The following is a 26,005-nucleotide window of genomic DNA, read 5'->3' as shown; positions in this document are numbered from 1 at the left end:
TAATTGCAACTTCTATGAAGGTCTCTGTAAATATTTTTCAGCAAACATTATTGTATATGTGGTCATATTCTATATGCAAATCAAAATTCAAAGGTTACCATGTTTTTGAATTCAGCGCAATTCATATAAACTTAAGTGGTCAAACGTTTTCCAGGGCCACTATTGATAAATTAACTATTTATCATCAAGCATGGTTGTGAACTACACCTATCCAGATATTTGTGATTGCATCTCCCCATCAAGACAAGATGAATTTGACATCGAATGGGCAAAAGGAGATATATTCTGAGGGAGAATATCTACATTTCTTCAGGCATAAGATGCTTGAAAATAAAGTGCAAATGACAGGTGCATGGTTCTTATTGCTGTTGGCAATGTCAAGTTAAATAATTGAAACTTTTTTAAGTTAAATAATGTCTCAACTTATTCATTTGCATTTTATAAAAAAATATAATTCTAATAGAAAACAATTAAACTATCCTACTTGTATTATAAGTAAAATAAAATAAACTACTTAATAAAATTAAGAACCTGTTCATGTATTTTTCTATTTTTCCACTTCATATATAAGGTGCCTTTAAATAAATTAGAATATTATTAAAAAGTTTATTTATTTTAATAATTCGATACAAATGTGAGACTCATATTATATACAGTAGATTCATCACACACAGACTGATATTTTCAAGTGTTTATTTCTTTTGATTTTGATGATTATGACTGTTATGATTATGAATTTTGGGCCAGTGAAAGCCCAAATTTCAGTATCTCAGAAAATTAGAATATTGTGAAAAAGTTTAATATTGGAGACTCGTGGTGTCACACTCTAATCAGCTAATTAAATCCAAACTCCTTTCCTGAGGGGGGGGGGGTAGAACACAAAAGGTCATCACTAAAGAAGCTGCTGTTCACATTAATGGAAAGTTTTTGGGAAGATTCACAAAGAGTTGACTGCAGCTGGAGTCAGTGCTTCAAAAGCCACCACACACAGATGCATTCCTTGTGTTAAGCCACTCCTGAACCAGAGACAACGTCAGAGGTGTCTTACCTGAGCAAAGGACAAAAATGACTGGACTGTTGCTCAGTGGGCTAAAGTCATCTTGTCAGTTGAAAGGATTTTGCATTTTGCATTTCATTTTGAAATCAAGGTCCCAGAGTCTGGAGAAAGAGAGGAGTGGCACAGAATCCAAGCTGCTTAAGGTCCAGTGTAAGGTTTGCACAGCCAGTGGTTGTTTGGGGAGTCATGTCAAATCCACTGTGTTTTATCAAGTCCAAGGACAGCAAAGCCATCCACCAGAAGGTTTTAGAGCACTTCATGCTTCCCTCTGCTGACCAGCTTTATGGACATGCTGATTTCATTTTCCAGCAGGATTTGGCACCTGCCCACACTGCCAAAAGCACCAAAAGTTGGTTAAATGACCACGGTGTTGGTGTGCTTGACTGGCCAGCAAACTGCCCAGACCTGAACCCTATAGAGAATCTATGAGGTATTTTCAAGAGAAAAATGAGAAACAAAATGGCAAAAAAATGCAGATGAGCTGAAGGCCACTGTCAAAGAAACCTGGGCTTCTATACCACTTCAGCAGTGCCACAGACTGATCACCTCCATGCCACACAGAATTGAGGCAGTAATTAAAGCAGAAGGAGTTCCTACCAAGTATTGAGTAAATATATAGTAAATGAACAGACTTCTATCAGTCTATGTGTGGTAAATCTTTATACTATACAAGTTTCACTTTTTGTAAAGAAATCAACTTTTTAATGATTTTCTATTTTTTGAGATGCACCTGTATGCATATGCACACACACACACACACACACACACACACACACTTTATATATATATATATATATATATATATATATATATATATATATATATATATATATATTCTGACTAAAGGTTGTTATAGACTAAATGTTGTTCAGCTGGAGTCACCATACTGGAGTCATTCTTGTCCATGTAGCTAGTAAGTACATGCAGCCTGGCTCTTGGCCGATAAAGTGTTAAGCTCCATTTATAAGGGGTGTAAATATGAGCAGGGGTGTAAGCAAGAACTTCGTATCCTGCTGCGCTTCTCTGAACTCATTCGAAGCCGTGGTGTAGCTCGCAAGCGGCTGTCATTTTTTCATGACCATTCAATAAAATAAAAATCCGACTCGGAGGATTACAGGGGGGAAATAAGGCTCAGGTGCAACATATACAGGATCAGCATTTATCATTTAGGTGTTTTGAGCAACATCCGTTCTCCATGGCCGTTTCAAAGTCTAAAATAACCATAGGACTTTCAGTTGTCGGAGCTTTAGCGGTTGTTTTCGGGACTATTCTTGTATTTGTTGGACCACTTATTATCGACGATCAAATAATTAAGGTAAGCCAGGCACACAACAGTCATTGTATGTGGTATTAGATTCATAAGTAATCAAATTACCTGTTAAACAATATCCCGAGCGGTTAACCATTATATAACCACTTTCTCTCTCTCTCTCTCTCTCTCTCTCTCTCTCTCTCTCATATTATATATAAATAAAAAATATATCAAATTAGCTTTATTGTTGAAAAGGTTATTCTTGAGTACCTGCAGCGGATTTATTTTTGTAACCCAAGTTAAAGCTCCCTCCAGGCTGTTTGTAGGTGTCACCTTTATCACGAAAAAAAAAAAAGTAATATTTATTAATAAATAAAGTTACAAAACACCAATTTTATACTAAATATTTGTTTTAATGTGGCATGTCTTTCATGTTTCACAGAATGTAGAAATCAACCCGAAAAATACTCTCTCCTACACTATGTGGAAAGACATTCCTGTACCATTCTTTATGTCTGTATATTGGTTCAATGTTCTCAACCCTGAAGAGATACTGGCAGGAGAGAAGCCCATGGTTGAGCAAAGAGGTCCATATGTGTACAGGTGCGTTTAGTTGTTTATTAAGGATTCTGGCATGAATCTGAAATCTTGTTTTATTTTATTTATTTATTTTATTTTATTTCTTTTTCTTGGGGGGTGGGGGGAGTGTTTGTTTGCTTGTTTGCACTTTTATATCCATTTATTGATTAAGTAATAAAAATGTTTACACTGAACAGTAGCTATTAAATCTAATAAGCATTTAGGAATTCTAAAGCTATAAATTAATGTTTCAAAATTTTAATGTTGGATGTTACCTGAAGCTGAAAAAGGAGACGGTTGTCATGTTCATGAAGTATTTTTGCTGTATTAAGTTGTCTATCAATTTAGCAATTTATTTAATTTCTTACTATTTTTAGTCAACTTGTGTACATCTACAGTATATAAGCACTGGTTTCTGTGTAAGTATTATGAGTGGTGAGTACATAATTAAACTTGGGGATATTGAAGTTACCGGTTTTGTGTGTCTGATCTGGTCTCAACTTGACAGAACATATCCATCTACTTTAGATATTAAGCATGTCTCAACATAAATGTGCATTATTAACATAATTTGAGACTTAATTCTCTTGAAACCACAGCAAATGAACACTTTTTTTTAAACAGTTTCAGGATGGTGTTCACAAGACGTGGTTCACATCATTGAGCCTAAAGGATATTTCCTAGAACTTTGATGTATTAGTATTAATTTGAAATAAAGTATTAATTTGCAGTTATGTCAATTTTCAGTATACAAATAAAGTGAAAAAAAATATTTTCAATCCATTAAATTGTAAGGGCATTTGCTGTGCACAGCACAGGTCAGGTTCCTCTCAAGGTTTCTTCCTCATAACATCTAAGGGAGTTTTTCCTTGCCACAGTCACCACAGCTTGCTCATCAGGGATAAATACACACCATTCACCTTGACTGTTGATTTCTGTAAAGCTGCTTTGAGACAATGTCTGTTGTGAAAAGCGCTATAGAAATAAACTTGACTGGTTTGGACTGACGAAAAGCAGCTCTAAACTACAGCTGTGCAGCTACTGCACAATTAGCATAGGTTTTTTGTTTGTTTGTTTGTTTTTTTGTTTTGGTGATGTGCTTTTTTTGCATCAAATATACCTTTTGGTATTTTGGAATTATTAGAACTTTTTGAAATTGTCTCATCAGACTATAACACATTTTACCATGCCATTTGGGTTTTTTTTTTATTGAGCTTGGATGTTTTTTGTCAGAAATGAATTACATCTTGCTGCTTCACCCCATAGTTTAGACGTGAAGAATATTCGCACTTGTTTTCCCATGAAAAGAGGAGCCAGAATAGATTTCTGTAGGTCCTTTTAATGCTGCTGTAGGTCTCTTGACAGCCTACTTAGTATAGGGGGTATGCTGTTCCTTCATTTATTTAGGAGGAATTTCTAGATGATTGGTCACTGTGTTGCTTTATTTTCTGTTTGTTGTTGATTGTCTTTAAAGTGAACTATGGTCCATCTGATGGTTTGGAATTCTTTTATACTTCTCTCCTGATCAAAACATTTCATCAAGTGAGACACCATGCATGCTTTGTTTGTGAGCTTTGCTTTCATTTGTTTTACATAAGAAAAACTGTCATACCAGGAATGTATGTAATTTAAGGAGGTTAGTGTTATTTTCAACTGTTCAAGGTGTGAAATGTATGCCAACCCCACCCTGCCTGAAGGGGGAAAACTTAATTAAATGAAAGCATGTAATGTTATTTTACATGTCCATACAGCAGTGATTTATGTCTTATTTGGGAAAGGAATTTGATTGAAATCCACAGATATGTCATACTGATATATACATTTAACCAATGTCCAAGTTTAATTTTATTGTTGAGGCTAAAATATTAGTAGAAACATGGCTGTCTTTCTTATTTTATAACAAATATTTCTCAGCAGCTTATTTTTAAGTTCATTGTATAAAAATGGATACTTTTTGTGTCATGACCAAGCCAAAGCCAAACCATACATTTAATAAAAATAGGGAGTGTATTTCTTCATTCATTCTGTAGTATTTAAATTAAAATTAATACTACTATGCCATTTAAAAAAAATGTGATGGCTCTGGGGCATTTTCTGTATACAATTTTGTTGAATTGTTTCCCATGTTGGTAGAACTCAATGAACACAAATGTGTCTGTTTAATCTTATAAACGTTTAACACTTTATTCAAACAATCATGTATTAATTCTGTATTGTATAATATTGGTACTAAACACTGTTTACTTACAGAAAAGTGAAAGGGTTATCTTGTAGTCATACAAACTACAGTCCTGCTACAAATATGACTGAATATTTTAGCAGGATTTGTTGATTCACTCACTTATGAGGATCATGCCTATAGCATATTCTATCACTGGAAAGTGGTTTCCTGTTTTGCAAAAGAGAAATGTGACCTTAAGGAAGCAAGTTTTACCACACATAACCCTCAAATCATGTGTTAAACTTTTTGCAGTGTCAAGAAATTTAAAACATGTGACCATGCATATATGCGTGATATTTATATATTTATATATAAAAAAAGAGAGATTATATATATATATAAAATAATAATTCTTTTTTACAGTCTTTTTTTTCTTTTCTTTTTTTTGGATTTATAAAATGCTTAATGGAAAAAATACATTAAATGCATGCAATTTATTTCTAAAATTGCTATTTTGCTGACTAGGCTTTTGAAGTTCACTTTCACTAATTACAAGACAATGTAATCATTCAACTCACTTTCTCATCTTTCTACTTTTAGTGAGAAGCGTTGGAAAGACAATATCACCTTTTATGACAACAAAACAGTGTCTTATCGTGAATACCGACGATATTTCTTTGAGGAGAGCATGTCTGTAGGCAACGAGTCTGATGTGGTCACCATCCCAAACGTTCTGGTGCTAGTAAGACTTGTCATTTTTTATAAGAGAAACAAAGCATGCTCATTTAATAGGTAATGTGGCTAGTTAAGTGAATAATTATGTTGTTTTTTGTCTTCAACTAATATTTGTGTGCATGTGTGTACATGCATATATAATTACCCGTGTCTATCCTCGATAAGTATACTTTTAACACCTCCTTTGTGTTTCAGGGAGCATCAGTGATGATGGAGTTTTTGCCCGTTCAAGTTAGGAGAATGATAAGTTCCACTTTTACATCTTTTAAAGAGGGCCCCTTTGTGACAAAAACAGTAGGCGAGCTTATGTGGGGCTATGAAAGCAAGATGTTGAACTTTCTTAACACCATTCTCCCTGGCATGATGCCATTTAAAGGGAAGTTTGGACTATTTGTTGAGGTATGTGATTTTGTGAATTGCGGTATATTCTGTATTTTAATCAAGCTAGAAATGTAATAATCTGAAAGTAACTTTTAGCTGGTAAGAAACTTATGTGGTGCATGGGAGCACAGCACCTCATAGATCCAGAGTTTGGGGTTTGAGAAGTTTCTGTTCATGTTCCTCCTGCATCCATATGGGTTTCTTCTAGTTATTAGTTTCCTCTTATTTTCCAAAAAACATACTAGTAGGTGGATTGGGGTCTAAATCTAAGTCTAAATGTGTTTGTGCACAAATCTGAATCCTCCAACAATCCTGGATTTCCATTTGAGGTGTGTTTATACCTAATGTATATTGTTCTAAAAACAGATGGAGATCAATAAATACTTATGTTTTGTTTGTCTTATTTAGTTTAACAACTCCAACACTGGGCTATTTACTGTCTTCACGGGTCAGGATAACATCAGGGTAGTTCACAAAGTTGATTCCTGGAATGGTTTAAAGAAAGTGAGTTAATTAAAGTTAGTAAGACAACAAAAAAATCTATATTAACAAAAGTTATGAAATATTGTAAGTTTTATTGACATACTCATTTAATTTCTTAATCCACATTGTCCCCTTCACTTTCGTTTAAATGGACCAGGTAAACTACTGGAAATCAGAGCAGTGTAACATGATCAATGGTACAGCAGGGCAGATGTGGCCACCATTCATGACCACAGAATCCACTTTGCCATTTTACAGTCCAGATGCTTGCAGGTATTGTCAAAGTAAAGCACTTCATTCAGCATAACATACTGTCTAGTTACCACTAGTTTTAAAGTTTCCTAATCTATGTGTAATACCAATGTGTTTCTATATATGTATATTTAAGTTTCTCGAGACTCCGGCATCCATTGTCACGTATTGCATTCTTTTAACTCATCTCAGACTATTGGAGGTGTTGATATTTTGCATAAATGTCCTGAATGTTTTAAAGGTCAATGGAGCTGGTGTATCAGAGATCTGGAACTTCACAAGGAGTCCCTGTATATCGTTTTGTGGCTCCAAAAACACTCTTTGCCAATGGCTCTGATTATCCTCCAAATGAAGGCTTCTGTCCATGTAGAGAGTCAGGTCTTCTTTATGTTGGCACTTGCAGGCACAGTGAGTGTCCATAATACATAGATTCATACCTAGAGATACACTACAAGTAAAAAGTTTGGACACACTTTTTCCTTCAGTGTTTTTTTTTTTATTATTATTATTTGTACTATTTTCAACATTGTCACCTGAAATGGTTTTCAATTCACCATTGTCAAGAATTAATTTGTGACATTCCTTTTTAATGTGCTTTGGACAATCAGTGTACTAAACCTTTCTTCTGCACAAGACAAAAGTCAATAGCATTATAGATGCTACTACAACTACTGTACAAATCAATATTATGGCAAGAAATGTAAAATAAAAGATAAAAAGTAAAATAAAAGATATTCCATCATTACTTATACAATTACATTACTAATAAAAGTCAGTGATTCTGAAAAAGCTTAAGATGTATTCCTAAGTGCAGTCTCCAAACCAGAGTGAACAGTCAGTTCCTATATTTTTGGTATGAAGCATGGAGGAGTAGGTGTGATGGTGAATGCCAAAAGCTGTAATCAAAGCAATAGGTGGCTAATTTTAAGAATAGAAAATATAAAACATTCTGGGTTATTTTGATGTTTTTGTTTACTACATAATTCTATATTTGTTCTAGGGTTTGGCTTAGGGTTCCTAGTTTCGATGTCTTCAGTGTTAATGTACGTTGTTAAAAATAAAGAAAAAACAATGAAGCATGAGGTGTGCCCAACCTTTTTACTGGTACTGTATGTGTTTCTAGTCATGCACATTTTCAGAACTTCAGTTATATTTAAATGCACTGAATCGTAAATGTGCCTGGGCATTACATGATTGCTTTGAATTTCTGTGCTTATCATTTAAATGTATAAAGTGTTTGTATATTATTACTTATTCCACATACTGTAATACCCCCGAAGCCAATATTCTGTTGTCATGTTTGCTTTTTTCTTCCTAGACTCCCCTGTGTACATTTCCCAGCCACATTTCTACAATGCTGATCCTGCCCTTATGCATACTGTAAATGGGCTTAACCCCAACGAGCATGACCATGGGCTCTTCATTGACATGCATCCAGTAAGAGAATGTGTTCTTATTTTAAAAAAAATAAATGAATAATAAAAATAATATAATATATATTTCAGGCAATATTCACAATTTTTTAAAAGCTGAGGGAATTAAACTGATGCATTCCGGGTGCTCTTCTCAAAGTGCAATTAGGACCTATGGACCAAGTAATTTAAGAAATGGTAGAGCCTGTGAGTAAAGAATAGAAACTGCATTACAAACTGGTTAAAAAAACTTTTCTGATAGAATTATAACGCTATATACATTTTGTGTATAAATCAGTGGAGATTGCATATGTTTTCCTGGTTGGATATCCAATGCAGAGTCAACAACCTTTTTAGTTTTTCTAAACAAGTATGGTGCTTTAGGTCTTTCAAACTGATATGCAATCTCTAAACAGTCTGATAAGGTAATTGGAAATTGGTTTGAGAATCATTATATCACTGCCTTTATCAAAGTTATATTTTGTTTATTAGTATCATAAAAGTAATTGTTCAAAACAAATAAGTTTACCTTGATTTTTACTATGTAATATTGTAAACTTTGATCATAGGTTATAGATCCAATCTGTTGAAATGATTGAGGATTTATTATCTCTTGTTTGTTAATAACTAACAAAGTTTTAATTGATTTTCATTTTGTAAACTGTAAGACAAAGTATAAATGCATTGTATGCAATGTTTTTTTTTGTTGTATTTGCAGTCCGACGCATCATGCTGTGTGTTTTTATATTTTATATATATATATATATATATATATATATATATATATATATATATATATATATATATATATATATATATTACATATAATGTGTGTATAACATATATATGTTAATGCAAATCTTAACACCATAATTACTTACTACATGAATTAGTTAAAATAAATTTGCGTTAATGGACACACGTGTGTGTGTGTGTAATATATAATTTTAACGCCAATAATTATATTAACTCTCTAGGATAAGGCTCTAATTTGGCCATGGAGAGACTTATCCTACTCTGTTAATCATAACTCATAAACTAGATTTATTTTATCACTATTATCTGTGTGGCAAAAGGCCCACTGAGATAAATGTACAGTAATATGCTTCCTACTGCATGCTAGTGACTTTTGATTTTTTTTGTTGAAAGTTGCAAAGATATGTGCAAACACATACATGGATAGATAAAACGAAACACAAAATGACAATCAATTAAATTTTTATTTTCAAAGTTAACAGTTAACAGGTATAAAATCCTCTTAGTTCTTTCAACAGACTGGATTCATAACCTCAAAGATCAAAGTTTACAACATTTCAAGGTAACATTTATTTGTTTATAATAGGACAATAACATTTAGAATACCAATGAACACTATATAATTTATGATAAAGGCACTTATCAGGATACTTATACCAATTTCCAATTACCCTTTCAGATTGTTTAAGGATATTGCAGTCAAACCTTGAGCAGGGAGCAGAACACTGATAATTCCATATATTATATAATATTATATTCCAGTTTTGAGAAACTGCAAAATAAGCAATATATCTTCAGTAATGAAGTATAAACATTGAAACATTTTCAGTTATTGTATATATATATATATATATATATATATATATATATATATATATATATATATATATATATATATATATATATATATGGGACTTGGCTTTTAGCTAGAGATCTGTTAAATTAATTAGTTTAATGTAGTACATATATAAATTTATACAATTATAAATATAAATCAATTTAATAATTTTATTTAAATAAATAACTATCAAGGCTTGTAACAGATTACTCCCAAATACATATCATTATTGAAATTAAAGCATTTACTAAATCTATGTATTATCAACAGAAACAAGTACAATACAGTGAAATTTTATGCTAGATTGGGATTTGAGCAAACTTTGTTTTACCAGTTAGCATGAATAGTACATGAGTGTAAAAGTACTTGATCATGTACTTGAGTAAAAGTAGAGGTAAACTAGGTAAACTATTACTCCAGTACAAGTGTTCCCTTAAAAATTTCACTTGAGTAAAAGTACAAATGTATTTGCCACCAAATGTACTTATCCAAAGCACTATGGTTTATTATGGCTATAATGTTCTTACTCTCTCACTCACTCACTCTCTCATGCTCCCGCTGTGCAGACTCGCCTGTCCCATGGTATTCTCTCCGCCTTTTATTAAAGCCACAGTACATCTTCGATGTCCTAAAACTTCACTCCCTACACTATTAAAGTTTTTATAAACTCATAAATAAAAAGGAACAACTGATTTTTCAAAATGTAGTTAAGTAAAAAAGTAAGACATTTGACTTTGAAATGTAGTGAAGTTAAAGTAATAGTATCCCCAATCGGAAATACTTGAGCAAAGTACAGATTTGTGTAAAAGTAACTTAAGTACAGTATCACATTACATTTACTTTGTTACTGTCAACCACTGCATAGCTGACAATTTGTCTAATCTTACTGAATTAGTAGTATATTGAATTTTTATTCTGTTTGATGTGTGTGTATGTATGTATGTGTAATATATACAGTGAGGAAAATAAGTATTCGAACACCCTGCTATTTTGCAAATTCTCCCACTTAGAAATCATGGAGGGGCCTGAAATTGTCATCGTAGGTGCATGCCCACTGTGAGAGACATAATCTAATTGCAAATAAGTATTTGAACACCTGAGAAAGTCAATGTTAATATTTGGTACAGTAGCCTTTGTTTACAATTACAGAGGTCAAGCGTTTCCTGTAGTTTTTCACCAGGTTTGCACACACTGCAGGAGGGATTTTGGCCCACTCCTCCACACAGATCTTCTCTAGATCAGTCAGGTTTCTGGCCTGTCGCTGAGAAACACGGAGTTTGAGCTCCCTCCAAAGATTCTCTATTGGGTTTAGGTCTGGAGACTGGCTAGGCCATGCCAGAACCTTGATATGCTTCTTACAAAGCCACTTCTTGGTTATCCTGGCTGTGTGCTTCGGGTCATTGTCATGATGGAAGACCCAGCCTCGACCCATCTTCAATGCTCTAACTGAGGGAAGGAGGTTGTTCCCCAAAATCTCGCAATACATGGCCCCGGTCATCCTCTCCTTAAAACAGTGCAGTCGCCCTGTCCCATGTGCAGAAAAACACCCCCAAAGCATGATGCTACCATCCCCAAATCTTCACAGTAGGAATGGTGTTCTTGGGATGGTACTCATCATTCTTCTTCCTCCAAACACGTTTAGTGGAATTATGACCCAAAAGTTCTATTTTGGTCTCATCTGACCACATGACTTTCTCCCATGACTTCTCTGGGTCATCCAAATGGTCATTGGCAAACTTAAGACGTGCCTGGACATGTGCTGGTTTAAGCAGGGGAACCTTCTGTGCCATGCATGATTTCAAACCATGACGTCTTAGTGTATTACCAACAGTAACCTTGGAAGCGGTGGTCCCAGCTCTTTTCAGGTCATTGACCAGCTCCTCCTGTGTAGTTCTGGGCTGATTTCTCCCAGCCCAGAACTATAACCTTCCTTAGGATCATTGAGACACCACGAGGTGAGATCTTGCATGGAGCCCCAGTCCGAGGGAGATTGACAGTCATGTTTAGCTTCTTCCATTTTCTAATGATTGCTCCAACAGTGGACCTTTTTCACCAAGCTGCTTGGCAATTTCCCGTAGCCCTTTCCAGCCTTGTGGAGGTGTACAATTTTGTCTCTAGTGTCTTTGGACAGCTCTTTGGCCTTGGCCATGTTAGTAGTTGGATTCTTACTGATTGTATGGGGTGGACAGGTGTCTTTATGCAGCTAACGACCTCAAACAGGTGCATCTAATTTAGGATAATAAATGTAGTGGAGGTGGACATTTTGAAGGCAGACTAACAGGTCTTTGAGGGTCAGAATTCTAGCTGATAGACAGGTGTTCAAATACTTATTTGCAGCTGTATCAAACAAATAAATAGTTAAAAAATCATATATTGTGATTTCTGGATTTTTTTATTTAGATTATGTCTCTCACAGTGGACATGCACCTACGATGACAATTTCAGACCCGCCATGATTTCTAAGTGGGAGAACTTGCAAAATAGCAGGGTGTTCAAATACTTATTTTCCTCACTCTATGTAATATAAATATATATATATATATATATATATATATATATATATATATATATATATATATATATATATATATATATATATATATATAATATTAAAACAATGAAACTTATTTTATTGTGATACAATTTATGTTGGGGAAATGTTTTTATGAAAAATAAAAAACTATGACAGCATTTTAGAATACATATAAAACTGTGGCAGGCCGTGCATTTGGTATATGGGCCTTCAGTGGGGACTTACCTGACTTAATCCACCTCTTAATACCACCACTAATCACGTCGCAATTATAGAAATCATCAATACTATACAAAAATGCAATATAACAACGCATGCCATTACAGAGAGAACTGTGCCACCTACATCATCTGGAGCAGTTCAGAATCAATATTTGTCTAATAACATGACAAAAACATAAAAATGTTAATAAAATACAACCTACTCACTAGAGATGCATACTCATAATTTGCACCACTCCTCAGAGGCTGTAGGCCAGTGGTACCACTCGTATTTACTGGTCTGGAAGTGGCGAACAAACCCTTTCCTGGGCTGAGACGAGCTAGCTAGCTTTGGGGTTGGCCATCCTCTCCTCCCGACGTCTAGCTTTTCTTGAAAATTGATTCCTAGACAAGGAATGTGTCCTAGACAAACACATTTCTTTTCCACTGTAGGCATAAAAAAATCAGAGAGCTACATACATGTTTTGCTAGTTGAACTTGGCTGTAACAAGTTCCCTCAGACCAACCAATCAGAGGATGGAGTCGGAGCTAGCTGGCCCTATGAGGAGAATTTTAAATCTGATTGGTTAAAGAAACAGACTTATTTTTTATATAGACTAAGGTAAAAAAGACCAGCACTACTGACTTTAAAGGCCCTGGACAGATTAGATTGACATGGCAGCAGATAGAGACTAAAAACCTGACCACATACTGTAAGCAGTGCAGCCAAGAGAAAAGCTAGGAAATGAAGAGAATAAACTGTTGGAAATAAATTAATACAATTTCATGGAACAAATATTAGAATTTAGGTTGTAAATGTATGCCAGTTCTTCTGATAGTGTTAAGGCAGCTGAGAAGGCTTTGCTGACCCTGATGGGCCACCACCGATATAAACAAGATTTCCATACAGTGTTGTTATTTTATGGTGTTGCTGTTGATTTTTGGCCCATTGTTTTTGGTAGATTTGCTTTAGGTTGTTGATTTTGATTTGTTGATTTTTTCGTTAATTCTCAATAGACTATGACTAAGCCACTATAAGACATTTGCCTTTATTATTTTTTAGATCCAATATTGCTTTGGTCTAGGCTTTGGGATAGTTGTCCTGCTAAAAGTTGAAACTTCCTTCCAAGCTTCATTTTTTTTAGCAGACTATAGCAGAAATTTTAAAATGCTATATATAATATAGTACAATGATATAGTATAAAGTATGCTGTATAGAATAGTAAAAAAATATGGAAAATACAATGTATAGCATTTTTAAAGTGGAAATGGTTGACGCTCTGTTCAATTCCCAATATTCGTGTGTGCGCTCTATTTAACAGATCTAAGCATATGAAAATTCTCCACCCTTCCTTCAGTTCAGACAAGATACCTAGTCCCTGCTGATAAGCATTCCCACAGCATGATGTTGCCACAAACACACTCATCCATTAGAAATGGTGTGTCTTAAGACAAAGGAAGATTTGGGTTGGCAACACAAACATGGCTTTGAGATTTTAGCAAGAAGTGAGTAGTAATTATCTGCACCTGTGCAAGATTGCTCTTTTCTAAGCCCAGGTATTTGACTGGTAGATGATTTAGAGCTTGGTCTAGCCAGTGGGTCTGGCAGCCATGCCCCACATCATCTGGCAGCCATGCCCACATCATCAATCTAAGATGGGACTACAGGACAACCCATTAAAATCTCAATCAATATTTGGTTAGGTATGCCCTAGTGGCCATTATGTTTCAGTTCCAGCGACATTTAAAGTAATGTTAATGGTAGTTTGTCTTTGGATATAGTTAACGGAAATTGTGAGGAATAACCTTCAGACAGCAAAAAAAAAAATTCAATATGTTTTTTTAGAATCATCCATACCTGGAATTTGTGTCCAATTTAAAGAAAACCAGCAGTGCACATTTACAGTAAAATCTAGGCACTGCACAGTAGTACTGGACTAAAGAAGACAGCTTAATACAAACATGACTACAACTAAGTAACCAAGCATAGAAAACTTCACATTGACTAATGACTGAAAGTGACCTAATGTTCAGTGTTTCTCCAGTTGGTTAAGAAAGCATATTGCACATGGGCATGATATTTCAAGACATGGACTATGACAAATATGATTACATGCATGAAACACTGCTAAATGACCAAGCATAGCCGAACATGCATCTAGAACCTAGAACAAAACTCCACACATTAGAGCAGTTAACACAAGAGAATTTGCTACATGTACAAACATTTTAATCCCTGTTGTATAATGCAAATTTTTTTACTATGAGACAAAGTCATTGTGCTATTGCCCAAATTGAGATTTAAATTACTCTCCTGATGGCAAGGATTTTTCAAGATCACAGGGCATGTTTATGGATAAAGGTGAGACAAGGCAAATATGCCATATCAGTCTCCAAAAAACAATGTAGAAAGACTCAAGACATCATGGAGGTTGCCTAGTTGCAGGTGTAATTTTCTGAAGTGTTTGCCTGGCTGCCCTAATCTCAGAAAACAGCACATTGACACCCCCATGGGTGGTGTTATGCAGCCACCCCTAATATTTACCCAAACAAAAAAAAAAGCAAGTGGTGTAAATTTGACATGTATCCAGTGTCCCTTAATCAACACTGAATTTGACAGGGTATTGTCTTATACCTTTGACTCTCATGTTGCAGGAAAAATGTTTTTCTTCACACTGTTTGCACCAATCTGTGATTCTTCCTTTTAGGTAGTTCAGAACACCATCTACCTTATAGTGACCCATTGAGAGGATCACCTGCTCACACACCACTATACATTGTATATGTGTAAATAACATATTGTTTATAGTATTGATATGCAGTAGCAAAATTGGCTTCAAAAGCTTTTCCACAAATGGATGAGATGGGTGGGATTAACAACAGAAGTGTATGCTTGAACAGGTAGAAGTGTGGCATATTGGTTTCCACTTGGTCCATTAGCAGGTGTGTCCCTAAAATTATATTTCTGTAGCAATTGTTGTTTCCCCAGGACCAAATAAAGAGGTGAGACAGTTACTAAACCTAGCTGGCGATTTTTTTGTGCTCAATTATTCAGATGTCACCAGCCATTTGATTGCTCACTAAGAAGAAAAGCACTAGATATGGTGCAGTGGACAGAGTCATACAAACAGGCTTTTATTCATTTAATAGTTGCAGGCAAGTGAGTAAGCATATCATGATCAAAAAAGAATGTCTTGCAGTTAAGCGGGTGGTCCAAATGCTTATTACTATCTGTTGAAATCGACCTCCACCCTTTGTTCAGACCATGCCCCTCTCCTGTATAAAATGTGCTTGGTTTCTGCAACAGTCATTGAAGTGGAGGTTGTCAACAGGATGGAAAATATGATGGATGTGGCTTATTTCCTCTATCAGTATGGTTGCAGGGTGTAGCTTTGAGAAGTAAGTGGTAGGGATCTAGACCTGTGCAGGATTATTTTAAGGTGACAAAAATAAAATGATGACAAAAAATGAAAAAATTGAGGAAAAAATAAAACTCACTCGCACACAATTTAAAAAGATGCATATCTGTGCGTATTATACACCTTCTATTTTGTTTCTCGATGTTTACCAAGCCTTGGTTTACCTTTACCTTGTAATTACTTTACAGCCAAACGTTATATTGTGTTTTATTTTTCTTGTATTGCCTAGTCTAATCTATTTTGGTATCAACTGATTAATTCTGTAGTCAGTATTCTGACTAAAATCTATTTTTACTAAATTTGCATCCACCTGCAATCCAATTTCAAATGGTGCAGTTTTTTTTCATTGTTATAAAATTGGAACTTCTACTGCACCGTCATTTGAATACTAATGCAATAAAAAAAATATTTAACAAAATCTCTAGAAAAATTACGTTTTTTTTAATTTTAAGTTTTAGTGTTAAATTGTCATCAAACAGAATGAAATTTTAATTAACTATTTGTTCAATATAAAAAAAAATCTTTATTTACATGGCTAAATAGATGATTTATCTCTCATTTCAATTAAATGTTGAATACTTTGATAAATAGGCTGGGCAGAGATAAATTTGACAAACATTAAAATAAGAAAGTAAATTATCTGAATACACCCAATCCAGTATTTGTGTAGGGAATAAACATACCCAAACATGTGACTGTTTCCTGTTGCCTAGGTATGATTTAGATATATTGTTTAAATCAAATCTTATCTGGATGCAGCCAGTGTGGCTGCAGTCAATCATAAACAAAGGCACACTGGTTTGTCAATTGGAGACAAAGGCTAACTGATTAAATATGTAAATTCACTGTGTGAAATTAGTTATATTGTTGCACTAAATATTTGCAAGTGTACACTATATGCAATGTCCTGTGTATGGGTCTGTTTGTTCTTCCTAGTTTTGTGTTGATTTATGTTGTTTTGTCTTGCACCTTGGTCCTGGAGGAACATTTTCTTTTACTGTTTACTGTATGTGTACCAATGATTTACAGAACACTGGAGTTCCTATGAATGTGTCCATCAAGCTGCAACTTAACCTGTTAATAAAGCAGGTATTAGGAATATCGTAAGTAGAGAATAAATGCTGTTTTTGTATGTATCTAATTTGTGATGGCTTTGTATGGATTAATTAAAAAAATTCTTAGCTAAACAAAATTTTTGCCCTTTTTTTAGGCAAACTGGTAAAATAAATGAAGTAGTGCTGCCCCTGCTTTGGTTTGGTGAGGTATGTGCTATGATTTTGATTACAGTATAAAGGTAATTAATTCAGATGTCTTGAATGCCACTACAATTACATATGTGTAAAAAAAAAATCTCAAAAAAATTATTTATTCTCAAACACAGAGGAATGTAAATCCATACTTTTTTTTTATTCAATAGTACAGATGCGCATTGCATTCACAAAGTAAAAACAAATTCACAGCAAGGATCTGATAATTATGACTTACTAACTCGTAATTATGACTTATCTCATAATTATGACTTAGTATCTTATAATTATTTGATCCTAATCTCATAATTATGATTTAGTATCTCATAATTATGTGATCCTAATCTCATAATTATGGCTTAGTATCTCATGAGATCCTTATCTCATAATTATGATTGAGTATCTCATAATTATGAGATAAGTTGGGGCAGTCTGTGGCAGGGGGGCGTTTTAGCGCATAACACCGGATCTGACGTTACTGCATTTTTTGTTCGGAAGCACCTCATTGCGCAACAATGGAGACGTAGAAGCTATTATATGGTTTAGCTTGATGACTGTATATGTTAGTGTTAAGATGGTTCTCACACTGATTCTCTAAACACAGTCCTATTATCTGTTCAGTGTCTATAGGATCTTTTACGATAGTATGTGAGGTATACAGGAAGTCTTTATCTGGGCTCACACATCTACGGTTATTATGTCTTCTTACCCAAACAGGAACAGTTTTAGCTCAGTTTTTTCCTGTGTGTGTGTGTGTGTGTGTGAGTGTGTGTGTGTGTGTGTGTGTGTGTGTGTGTGTGTGTGTGTGTGTGTGTGTGTGTGTGTGTGTGTGTGTATGTATGTAAAAGTTTGGACACACCTTCTCATTCAAAGAGTTTTCTTTATTTTCATGACTATGAAAATTGTAGAGTCACACTGACGGCATCAAGGGCTATTTGACCAAGAAGGAGAGTGATGTGGTGCTGCGCCAGATGACCTGGCCTCCACAGTCACCAGACCTGAACCCAATCGAGATGGTTTAGGGGTGAGCTGGACCGCAGAGTGAAGGCAAAAGGGCCAACAAGTGCCAAGCATCTCTCGGGGAACTCCTTCAAGACTGTTGGAAGACCATTTCAGGTGACTACCTCTTGAAGCTCATCAAGAGAATGCCAAGAGTGTGCAAAGCAGTAATCAAAGCAAAAGGTGGCTACTTTGAAGAACCTAGAATATGAAATTTTTCAGTTGTTTCACACTTTTTTGTTATGTATATAATTCCATATATAATTCCACATGTGTTAATTCATAGTTTTGATGTCTTCAGTGTGACTCTACAATTTTCATAGTCATGAAAATAAAGAAAACTCTTTGAATGAGTAGGTGTGTCCAAACTTTTGGTCTGTACTGTATATATATAAGCATCGAGATAACCGATGATCAAGATAAACGAAAATCAAAATGGCGGCAATATATTAACGTGCTTGAAATTTCTTAATGTACATGATGTGCGTTAATAAATGAGAATGTGCATGCACGTGTTTTTGGAGGTTTTTTGCCGCGATTTGTTTGATGAAGGCATGCTATAAAAATACATACAGTACATGTTTGTTAACTGTCAGGAATCCACCTGCCACGCCCCCTTCGGCCCCCTTCAGCGTGTCAGGTGCTTTCTCGGCCGCTTTCTCTGAAGCTCCCGGCTTCAATCGCGCACATATGGTGCTCGTTTATCATCATCACCAGCTCCTATTTAAACTTCCACACTCTCACTGTCCGTTATTGTTGGTATATGTTGGTTCACGGCGGTCGTTGTTATCGCGCATGCGTATCCCGGTACGTGCCTTCGAACCGGCACTCTCTCAACGGCTGCGCTTTTCTTCCCAAAGAAACAGATACGGGGCAATAACTATTATTATTATTATTATTATTATTATTATTATTATTATTATTATTATATTTCAACATTGACTACTAATATGTGTTACACATTCTGACTGTCCACTTGATAAGAGTTTGTTTTATCAAGTGGACAGTCAGAATGTGTAACACATATTAGTAATCAATGTTGAAATATAATAATCATAATAAATATAATAATACCTATAAGTATACCTCACATACTATCATCGTAAAGATCCTATAGACACTGAACAGATAACAGGAATGTGTTAAGAGAATCAATGTGAGAATCATCTTAACACTAACATATACAGTCATCAAGCTAAACCATATGATGTGCTAAAACGTTCCCCTGCCACAGACTTCTCCAACTTATTTTATAATTATGAGACACTGTCATAATTATGAGATACTAAGTCATAATTATGAGATAAGTCATAATTGTGAGTTAGTAAGTCATAATTATGAGATCCTTGCTGTGAATTTATTTTTACTTTGTGAATGCAATGCGCTTCCGTACAATGGTGAGATTTCTTAAGAAAGAATGTGTAATTGAAGATATAAGCTGCTATCTCTTTCAGAGTGGCTACATTGATGGTCCTGTGCTCAAAACGTTCCGTATGAACCTTGTAATTTTACCAATGGTGATGGAGTATATGCAGTACATCTTTATTGCACTTGGACTGAGCTGTATCATAGGAACAGTGGCTCTGCACCTTAGTAAGAAGGTAAATTGTAATGATCTGTAATACACATTGTCAAAGTTAAATATTGCATTTAAAAAAAATATGCATATTTTGGTACAGTAAATCAGCAGTCTTGTTTTAGTCTTTCCCTTTGGCCATTAAGTTTGGAATGCCATGAATGCTTGCTTGTATTGAACAGTTAGGTTGCATTGTTGCTTTTCTAATATCTTTTTTATGTTATACGCAACCATAACTTAAATATACACTGTAATAGTAAAATATAGTGAATATATTCTTAATAGTAAAAGTTTGCAATTGCAGATACAAATATCACACATTTTGGAGCAAACCTTGCTGTATAATGTGTTTTGCAGATAGAAAAAAAACAGGGGACAGTTGATCTCACAGAAGACAAAAGGGTCAGCATTAACAAGTTTATTTGCCACAAATATTTCCACAAATTCTAATTTTGCTAATTTTGTTAATTTCTCTTGTGCTTTTGACAATGAAAATGTGATTGCATACTTTTTGTTTAATATTATGCAAATAAATGACCAGATTAATGCATATGTTTATGCACTGCATGTTCTATATTGACCAGCATGTTTCTGTTTCTGTAACAACAATAAGTTGTTACAATATACTTTCTGTAATAAGCTTGCATTTCCTTAATTAGTGTCCAATCCAACAAACAATTTAAGATTGAAATATACTCTTTAATAAAAATATTTTTTTTTACACAGAGTTGGAGTCAAGATAAGTGCTTCTAAAGCACAGACCCTGATTAAGACCACATGTACCAAAGATCAACTCCAGATCAGTTGGCCAAACATTTAAAACATTGTGCTTCTAGTAATCATAACTATGATTTATCTTAGATAACCAATATGGGTGGTAGGAATCACCTGTTTACCTCCTTGTGCTCTGTGTATTTGCCAAGAATTGTCAGCAAGTTACACAGTGATATGCAGAAATGTGCAATAAATACTGCTGGTTGCCAAATTGGAGCTGAATGTTGAACCCAGATCCATCTAGTCATGAATGCATGCAATTTGTTGTAGTCAATTCGAAACTTAACAATTAGCCAGTGTAGGGATGATAAGATTGGGGTTATGTGGTCATATTTTCTCGACCTTTTGATGACTCTGGCTGCTGCATTTTGGACTAACTGTAGCTTGTTCATTAATGAAGCAGGACATCCACCTAGTAATGCATTTCTTAGCTTAGCAATATTTCTAAAGTGGAAGAAGGCTGTTTTTGTAATATGGTTAATATGATTTTAAAAAGACAAGTTGCTGTTTAAAATAACTCCTAGGTATTTTACTGTTGAACTAGTAGTTACAGTACATGCTTCTAAACGCAGGTTAAAATGCTGGAGCTTCTGTGTACTAGTTTTTGGGCAGATGAGCAAAATCTGTCTTATCAAAATTTATGAATAGAAAATTATGGGTCATCCAATCTTTTAAATCTTCAATCCATAAATGATTTTCCTAGGCCATTGTTTAAATCATCTACATGAATATTAAAATATCCTACAAGCATCACTTTATCAAAAGTGATGAAGAGGTATAAAAGAAAACAAGCAAACGCTTGAAAAAAAATCACTGCAGGGCCCTTTACACAGGGTACATGGTGGCCAGAGCGAGAGATAGTAGGGGTTTTCTATGTATGTATGAAAGTACAACATTAAGAACGAGCATTTCAAATGATATAACTTGAATCCAAATCTTTGACTAACATAAAGAAGGGCACTATAAATGGTTGCTACACCACCCCCATGGCCAGTCTGACGTGGCTCATGATTATAAGCATATCCTGACGGTGTAGACTCATTTAGACCCATATAATCGTTTGGTTTAATTCAGGTCTCAGTGAGACATAGTACATGTGTGTGAATGAGAGGGAGGGCAGTGGAGTGGAGCGGTTGCAGGGAGAAGAGGTGGTGAAGGTGGATGAGTTCAGGTACGTGTGGTCAATGGTGCAAAGTAATGGAGAGTGTGTTAGAGAAGTAAAGAAAAGTGTGCAAGCAGGGTGGAGTGGAATGAGACAGTGGCATAGTGACGAGGATGGACAGGATTAGAAACGGGTTTATTAGAAGGACAGCGCATGTAGGAAGTTTTAGGGACAAAGTGAGAGAGGCCAGATTGAGACATGTGCAGAGGAGGGACATGGGGTATATCAGTAGGAGAATGCTGAGGATGGAGCCACCAGGAAGGAGGAAAAGAGAAAGGCCAAGGACAAGGTTAATGGATGTGGTAAAGGAAGACAAGCAGGTGCTTGGTTTGAAAGAGGCAGATGACAAAGTAGTATGGAGACAGATGATCCCCTCTAGTGATCCCTAATTGGAGCAGCCAAAAGAAGAAGTGATGTGATATGATATGATGCATAATGATAGCATAAGGTATTGCAGTAAACTTTTATTCATTAAAATAACACCTGTCAAGAGGTGTGATGTGTTATTTTAAGGAATTAAAGTTTACTGCAATACCTTATGCTATCATTATGCATCATCATCATCATCATCATTTCACTTTTTCTTTCAGCTCATGTAGCTGTGAGATCTAGACCCCAACTCTGGTTCAACATGAATGTTAAATTATCTGCTTTTTTTTTTTTTTTAGGGAAGCAATACAGACATAAACCATGGCCCTGCTCACAGCGAAAAGTATATTGAAAAAGGTACAGGTGAACTTTTTTCCTCTTTACACACTGTTGAAAAGCCAGAAGAGTACACAACAATGAAATGTTCTTTTAAATTATTAAATATCTTTTTATTATAACCGTTATTATTTCACATCTCTCAAACTACTGTGAAATTGCAATAGTGATAAAGAATCAGGACAGTCTTGGTCCAAAATTACTACTGTAACACACTACTGTAATTAGAATTCATTATTTAATTAACTAATTGAAGTTAAATACTTTTTACCTTACTTTATCGATATTTATATCAAAATTGAGTGGTATAGGAATTTGTATCTGGAGTCATTAACTCCTTCTAAAAGACAACAAACAAATAAAAAATTGGCTAAGTAGCTCTTCTGTGAGTTTGGGTGAGTGGTTCACAGAATCAAAACCAATGACCCAGCTAACAGATCATGGGCACCCAAGGCTCACTGAGCGGTGTGTGGAGCAAGGCTGCTCCAGTCCCACAAAAGAACTACTAAAGCACAAATTTTAACAGTTAATAATGGTTGTGATGAAAAAGTGCTCAAGAACAGTTTATTGCAGCTTGATGTGTATGGGGCTACGTAGCCACAGACTAGAGTGTCTATACTGGCACCTGCACACCCCCAATAGCACCAACAATGGGCATCCGTTGTGACGTCAAGGCTTTTATGACTCAGAGCTGGACAGGAAACCTACACAATATTAGACAGGGGGTTTTAATGTTATGGCTGATATGACAGATAGTCCCAAAAGTTTTTGATTACCAGTCCAGTACACCCAACAGTTTGGTCTTTCCAAAACTGTTACAACAAAGTTAAAAGCAAACAGTTGTCTAGAATGTCTTTGTATGATGTATCTTTGAGTGTGTAAAAAAAGGGAGACCAAAACGTCCCAAACCATGGGCCCAGAATGTCAGGGTTTGTCAAGGGTGGTGTAGAAGAATTCTGGTTGCCTGCACAGTGCCTTGAGACCAAAGCAATTTAACACCTTTAGGATGAATTAGAATGGTGGCTGCATGCCAGACCTTCTTGCCAAATAGCCGTCACTGACCTCATCAACTCCCACACCACAGCTAGCCCATGATAGCCTCAGACTCCTATTCTTGGCAATAAGGAGTGGAACCAAATATGGTCTTCTGCTGTTGTGGCTCTACCACCTTAATGTTTGATGTGCTGTATATTTAAGATAATCTATTTCCATCATGATGGTAAAGAAAGATTATATAAGTTATAGTTTCCATCCTGTAATGTCAAACCAATTTAGCCATTTTCTTTGGGTTATTTTATCTCTATCAATGTGTTAATTGTATTATTTTGCTGGCGTGAAAACATTATAGACTTGATCAGAAATGCCTATGTACCAATAGCTTGTGAATTTTTGTGTTTTTTAGTCTCATCTCTTTATTTCTATTTCACAGATACAAATTAGGATTTTACAGAATGGTGCAGAAGTGAACCCAAGATATGTGGACAATGAAACTCAATTTGTACTGATCAGGAATTACAGCACTTCCCAATAATTATTTTTACTGAATTTCTTTGGCCTTAGAATTAAAAATAACAGGAAACTGAAGATGGTGTTTGTATTTGTGTATGTTGGTGTGAGAGCAGCTTAATCACAACTTTAAAAAATTGGAATTAGTTTATAGCACTGTGGGTTTTTTTGTTTGTTTTTGTTAAATTTTTAATGTCTCTGTTCTGGCATTTTCTTTGCATGGGGTTTAAGTACATTTAAAAGATTTTTGCTAAATCTTCAAAAGCTATCTATTGCTGTATTAATGCTTTTACATACAAAAATCTGTAAAATAGTTTTAGACCAAGTACACTCCTTCATATCATCTGTATTCCCTGGCAGTGCAAAATTAGTTACGGAATGGTTTGAGGAAGATAGAGTTCATGTTTACTTTAGACTTTACCTTCACATTTCATAGATCTCAATCTGATTGAGCATTTCTGGAATGTGCTGAAATAAACAGAGAGAAATAAACAAACTTTAAAATTAAGTATTGAGTTGTTATTTTTTTGGTGTGTGTGTGTGTGTGTGTGTGTGTATACTGTACACACACATATATACTGTATATATAAATACACACAAACCCAATTCCAGAAAAATTGGAACACTGTACAAATTGTGAATAAAAAGGAATACAATAATTTACAAATCTCATAAACTTATATTTCATTCACAATAGAATATAGATAACATATCAAATGTTGAAAGTGAGACATTTTGAAATGTCATGCCAAATATTGGCTCATTTTGGATTTCATAAGAGCTACACATTCCAAAAAAGTTGGGACAGGTAGCAATAAGAGGCTGGAAAAGTTAAATGTATATATAAGGAACAGCTGGGGGACCAATTTGCAACTTATTAGGTCAATTGACATTTCAGCGTGGCAGTGTCTCTCAGAAGTCATGGTGGGCAGAGGATCACCAATTCCCCCAATGCTGTGTCAAAAAATAGTGGAGCAATATCAGAAAGGAGTTTCTCAGTGAAAAATTGCAAAGAGTTTCAAGTTATCATCTTCTACAGTGCATAATATCATCCAAAGATTCAGAGAATCTGGAATAATCTCTGTGCGTAAGGGTCAAGGCCAGAAAACCATACTGGATGCCTGTGACCTTCGGTTTCTTAGACGGCACTGCATCACATACAGGAATGCTACTGTAATGGAAATCACAACATGGGCTCAGGAATACTTCCAGAAAACATTGTCAGTGAACAACTCCTCCGTCCCCAGACGTTTGTAAGACTGTTATAAAAAGAAGAGGAGATGCCACACAGTGGTAAACATGACCTTATACCAACTTTTTTGGGATGTGTTGATGCCATGAAATTTAAAATCAACTTATTTTTCTCTTAGAATGATATGTTCTCAGTTTAAACATTTAATATGTCATCTATGTTGTATTCTGAATAAAATATTGAAATTTATATTTTTGTCACACGTGAAAGAAGTTTGTTTGCAAATGTATTAAAAAAATATATAATTTATGTACATAAGTAAGTCAAAATCTACTCATATAGTAGGGTTTTCTAGTCTAGAAAAGGTTATGCATCGTGTTGCTCATAATAATTGCAACACGATGCATGAAAGAGAGGCTGCAACAAGAAATATGTTTAAAAAGGTAGCCATCAATTAACAAAGGTGCAAAACATAATTATCATTTTAATCACACTTGGATGAGCCATAGAGGGCATCATAAGTTAGAGTGCTTGTTTCCTGAATGTTTTGTACCCATGTGCTTCCTAAACATCATGTTCCAAAACAATGTTGCAAAGGTATTTATTTGAAGCTGATTTAAAGCTGATTCCCCTATCACTCTGTGCCATGTATGTTAAACATCAATTATTGCAAGATGTTAAAGGACATTGAAGTTTTGCAGTGGTGGGCCATTTCACTCCTAGGCCTTAAGTGGTGTAAACACCTGAATTAATCCACCTCTTAATACCATTATTATGATTGCACAG

General features: G+C 35.0%; 1 protein-coding gene across 2 annotated transcripts; it reads left to right on the top strand.

Moving 5' to 3' along the window:
- Window positions 1–1,995: 1,995 nt before the first annotated feature.
- On the top strand, window positions 1,996–24,535 carry scarb1 (scavenger receptor class B, member 1). 2 transcript variants are annotated; one of them, XM_046861516.1, is made up of 14 exons: window positions 1,996–2,372; window positions 2,752–2,912; window positions 5,650–5,791; window positions 5,980–6,183; window positions 6,574–6,669; window positions 6,806–6,921; window positions 7,142–7,308; window positions 8,219–8,337; window positions 17,088–17,161; window positions 17,269–17,320; window positions 19,759–19,905; window positions 20,238–20,282; window positions 22,485–22,542; window positions 23,951–24,535. In XM_046861516.1, exons 1-14 carry the CDS (start codon window positions 2,253–2,255, stop codon window positions 23,959–23,961), a joined length of 1,512 nt encoding a protein of 503 aa, XP_046717472.1. In that variant the 5' UTR covers window positions 1,996–2,252; the 3' UTR covers window positions 23,962–24,535. The 2 variants fall into 2 exon arrangements, with proteins under 2 accessions (XP_046717472.1, XP_046717473.1); XM_046861517.1 differs by lacking the exon at window positions 20,238–20,282 and having other exon boundaries at window positions 1,997–2,372.
- Window positions 24,536–26,005: the final 1,470 nt, after the last annotated feature.

The sequence above is a fragment of the Silurus meridionalis genome, chromosome 11, assembly GCF_014805685.1.
Source record: "Silurus meridionalis isolate SWU-2019-XX chromosome 11, ASM1480568v1, whole genome shotgun sequence".
In the NCBI taxonomy this organism is placed as follows: domain Eukaryota; kingdom Metazoa; phylum Chordata; class Actinopteri; order Siluriformes; family Siluridae; genus Silurus; species Silurus meridionalis.
This window is presented reverse-complemented; position numbering and strand designations above follow the sequence as displayed.

Coding starts and splice junctions, on each gene's coding strand:
- scarb1 (XM_046861516.1), top strand. CDS start 2,253: ATGGCCGTTTCAAAGTCTAAAATAACCATAGGACTTTCAGTTGTCGGA. Junction 17,321..19,758: donor CCCTGCTTTGGTTTGGTGAG/GTATGTGCTATG, acceptor TATCTCTTTCAG/AGTGGCTACATTGATGGTCC. Junction 19,906..20,237: donor CTCTGCACCTTAGTAAGAAG/GTAAATTGTAAT, acceptor TGTGTTTTGCAG/ATAGAAAAAAAACAGGGGAC.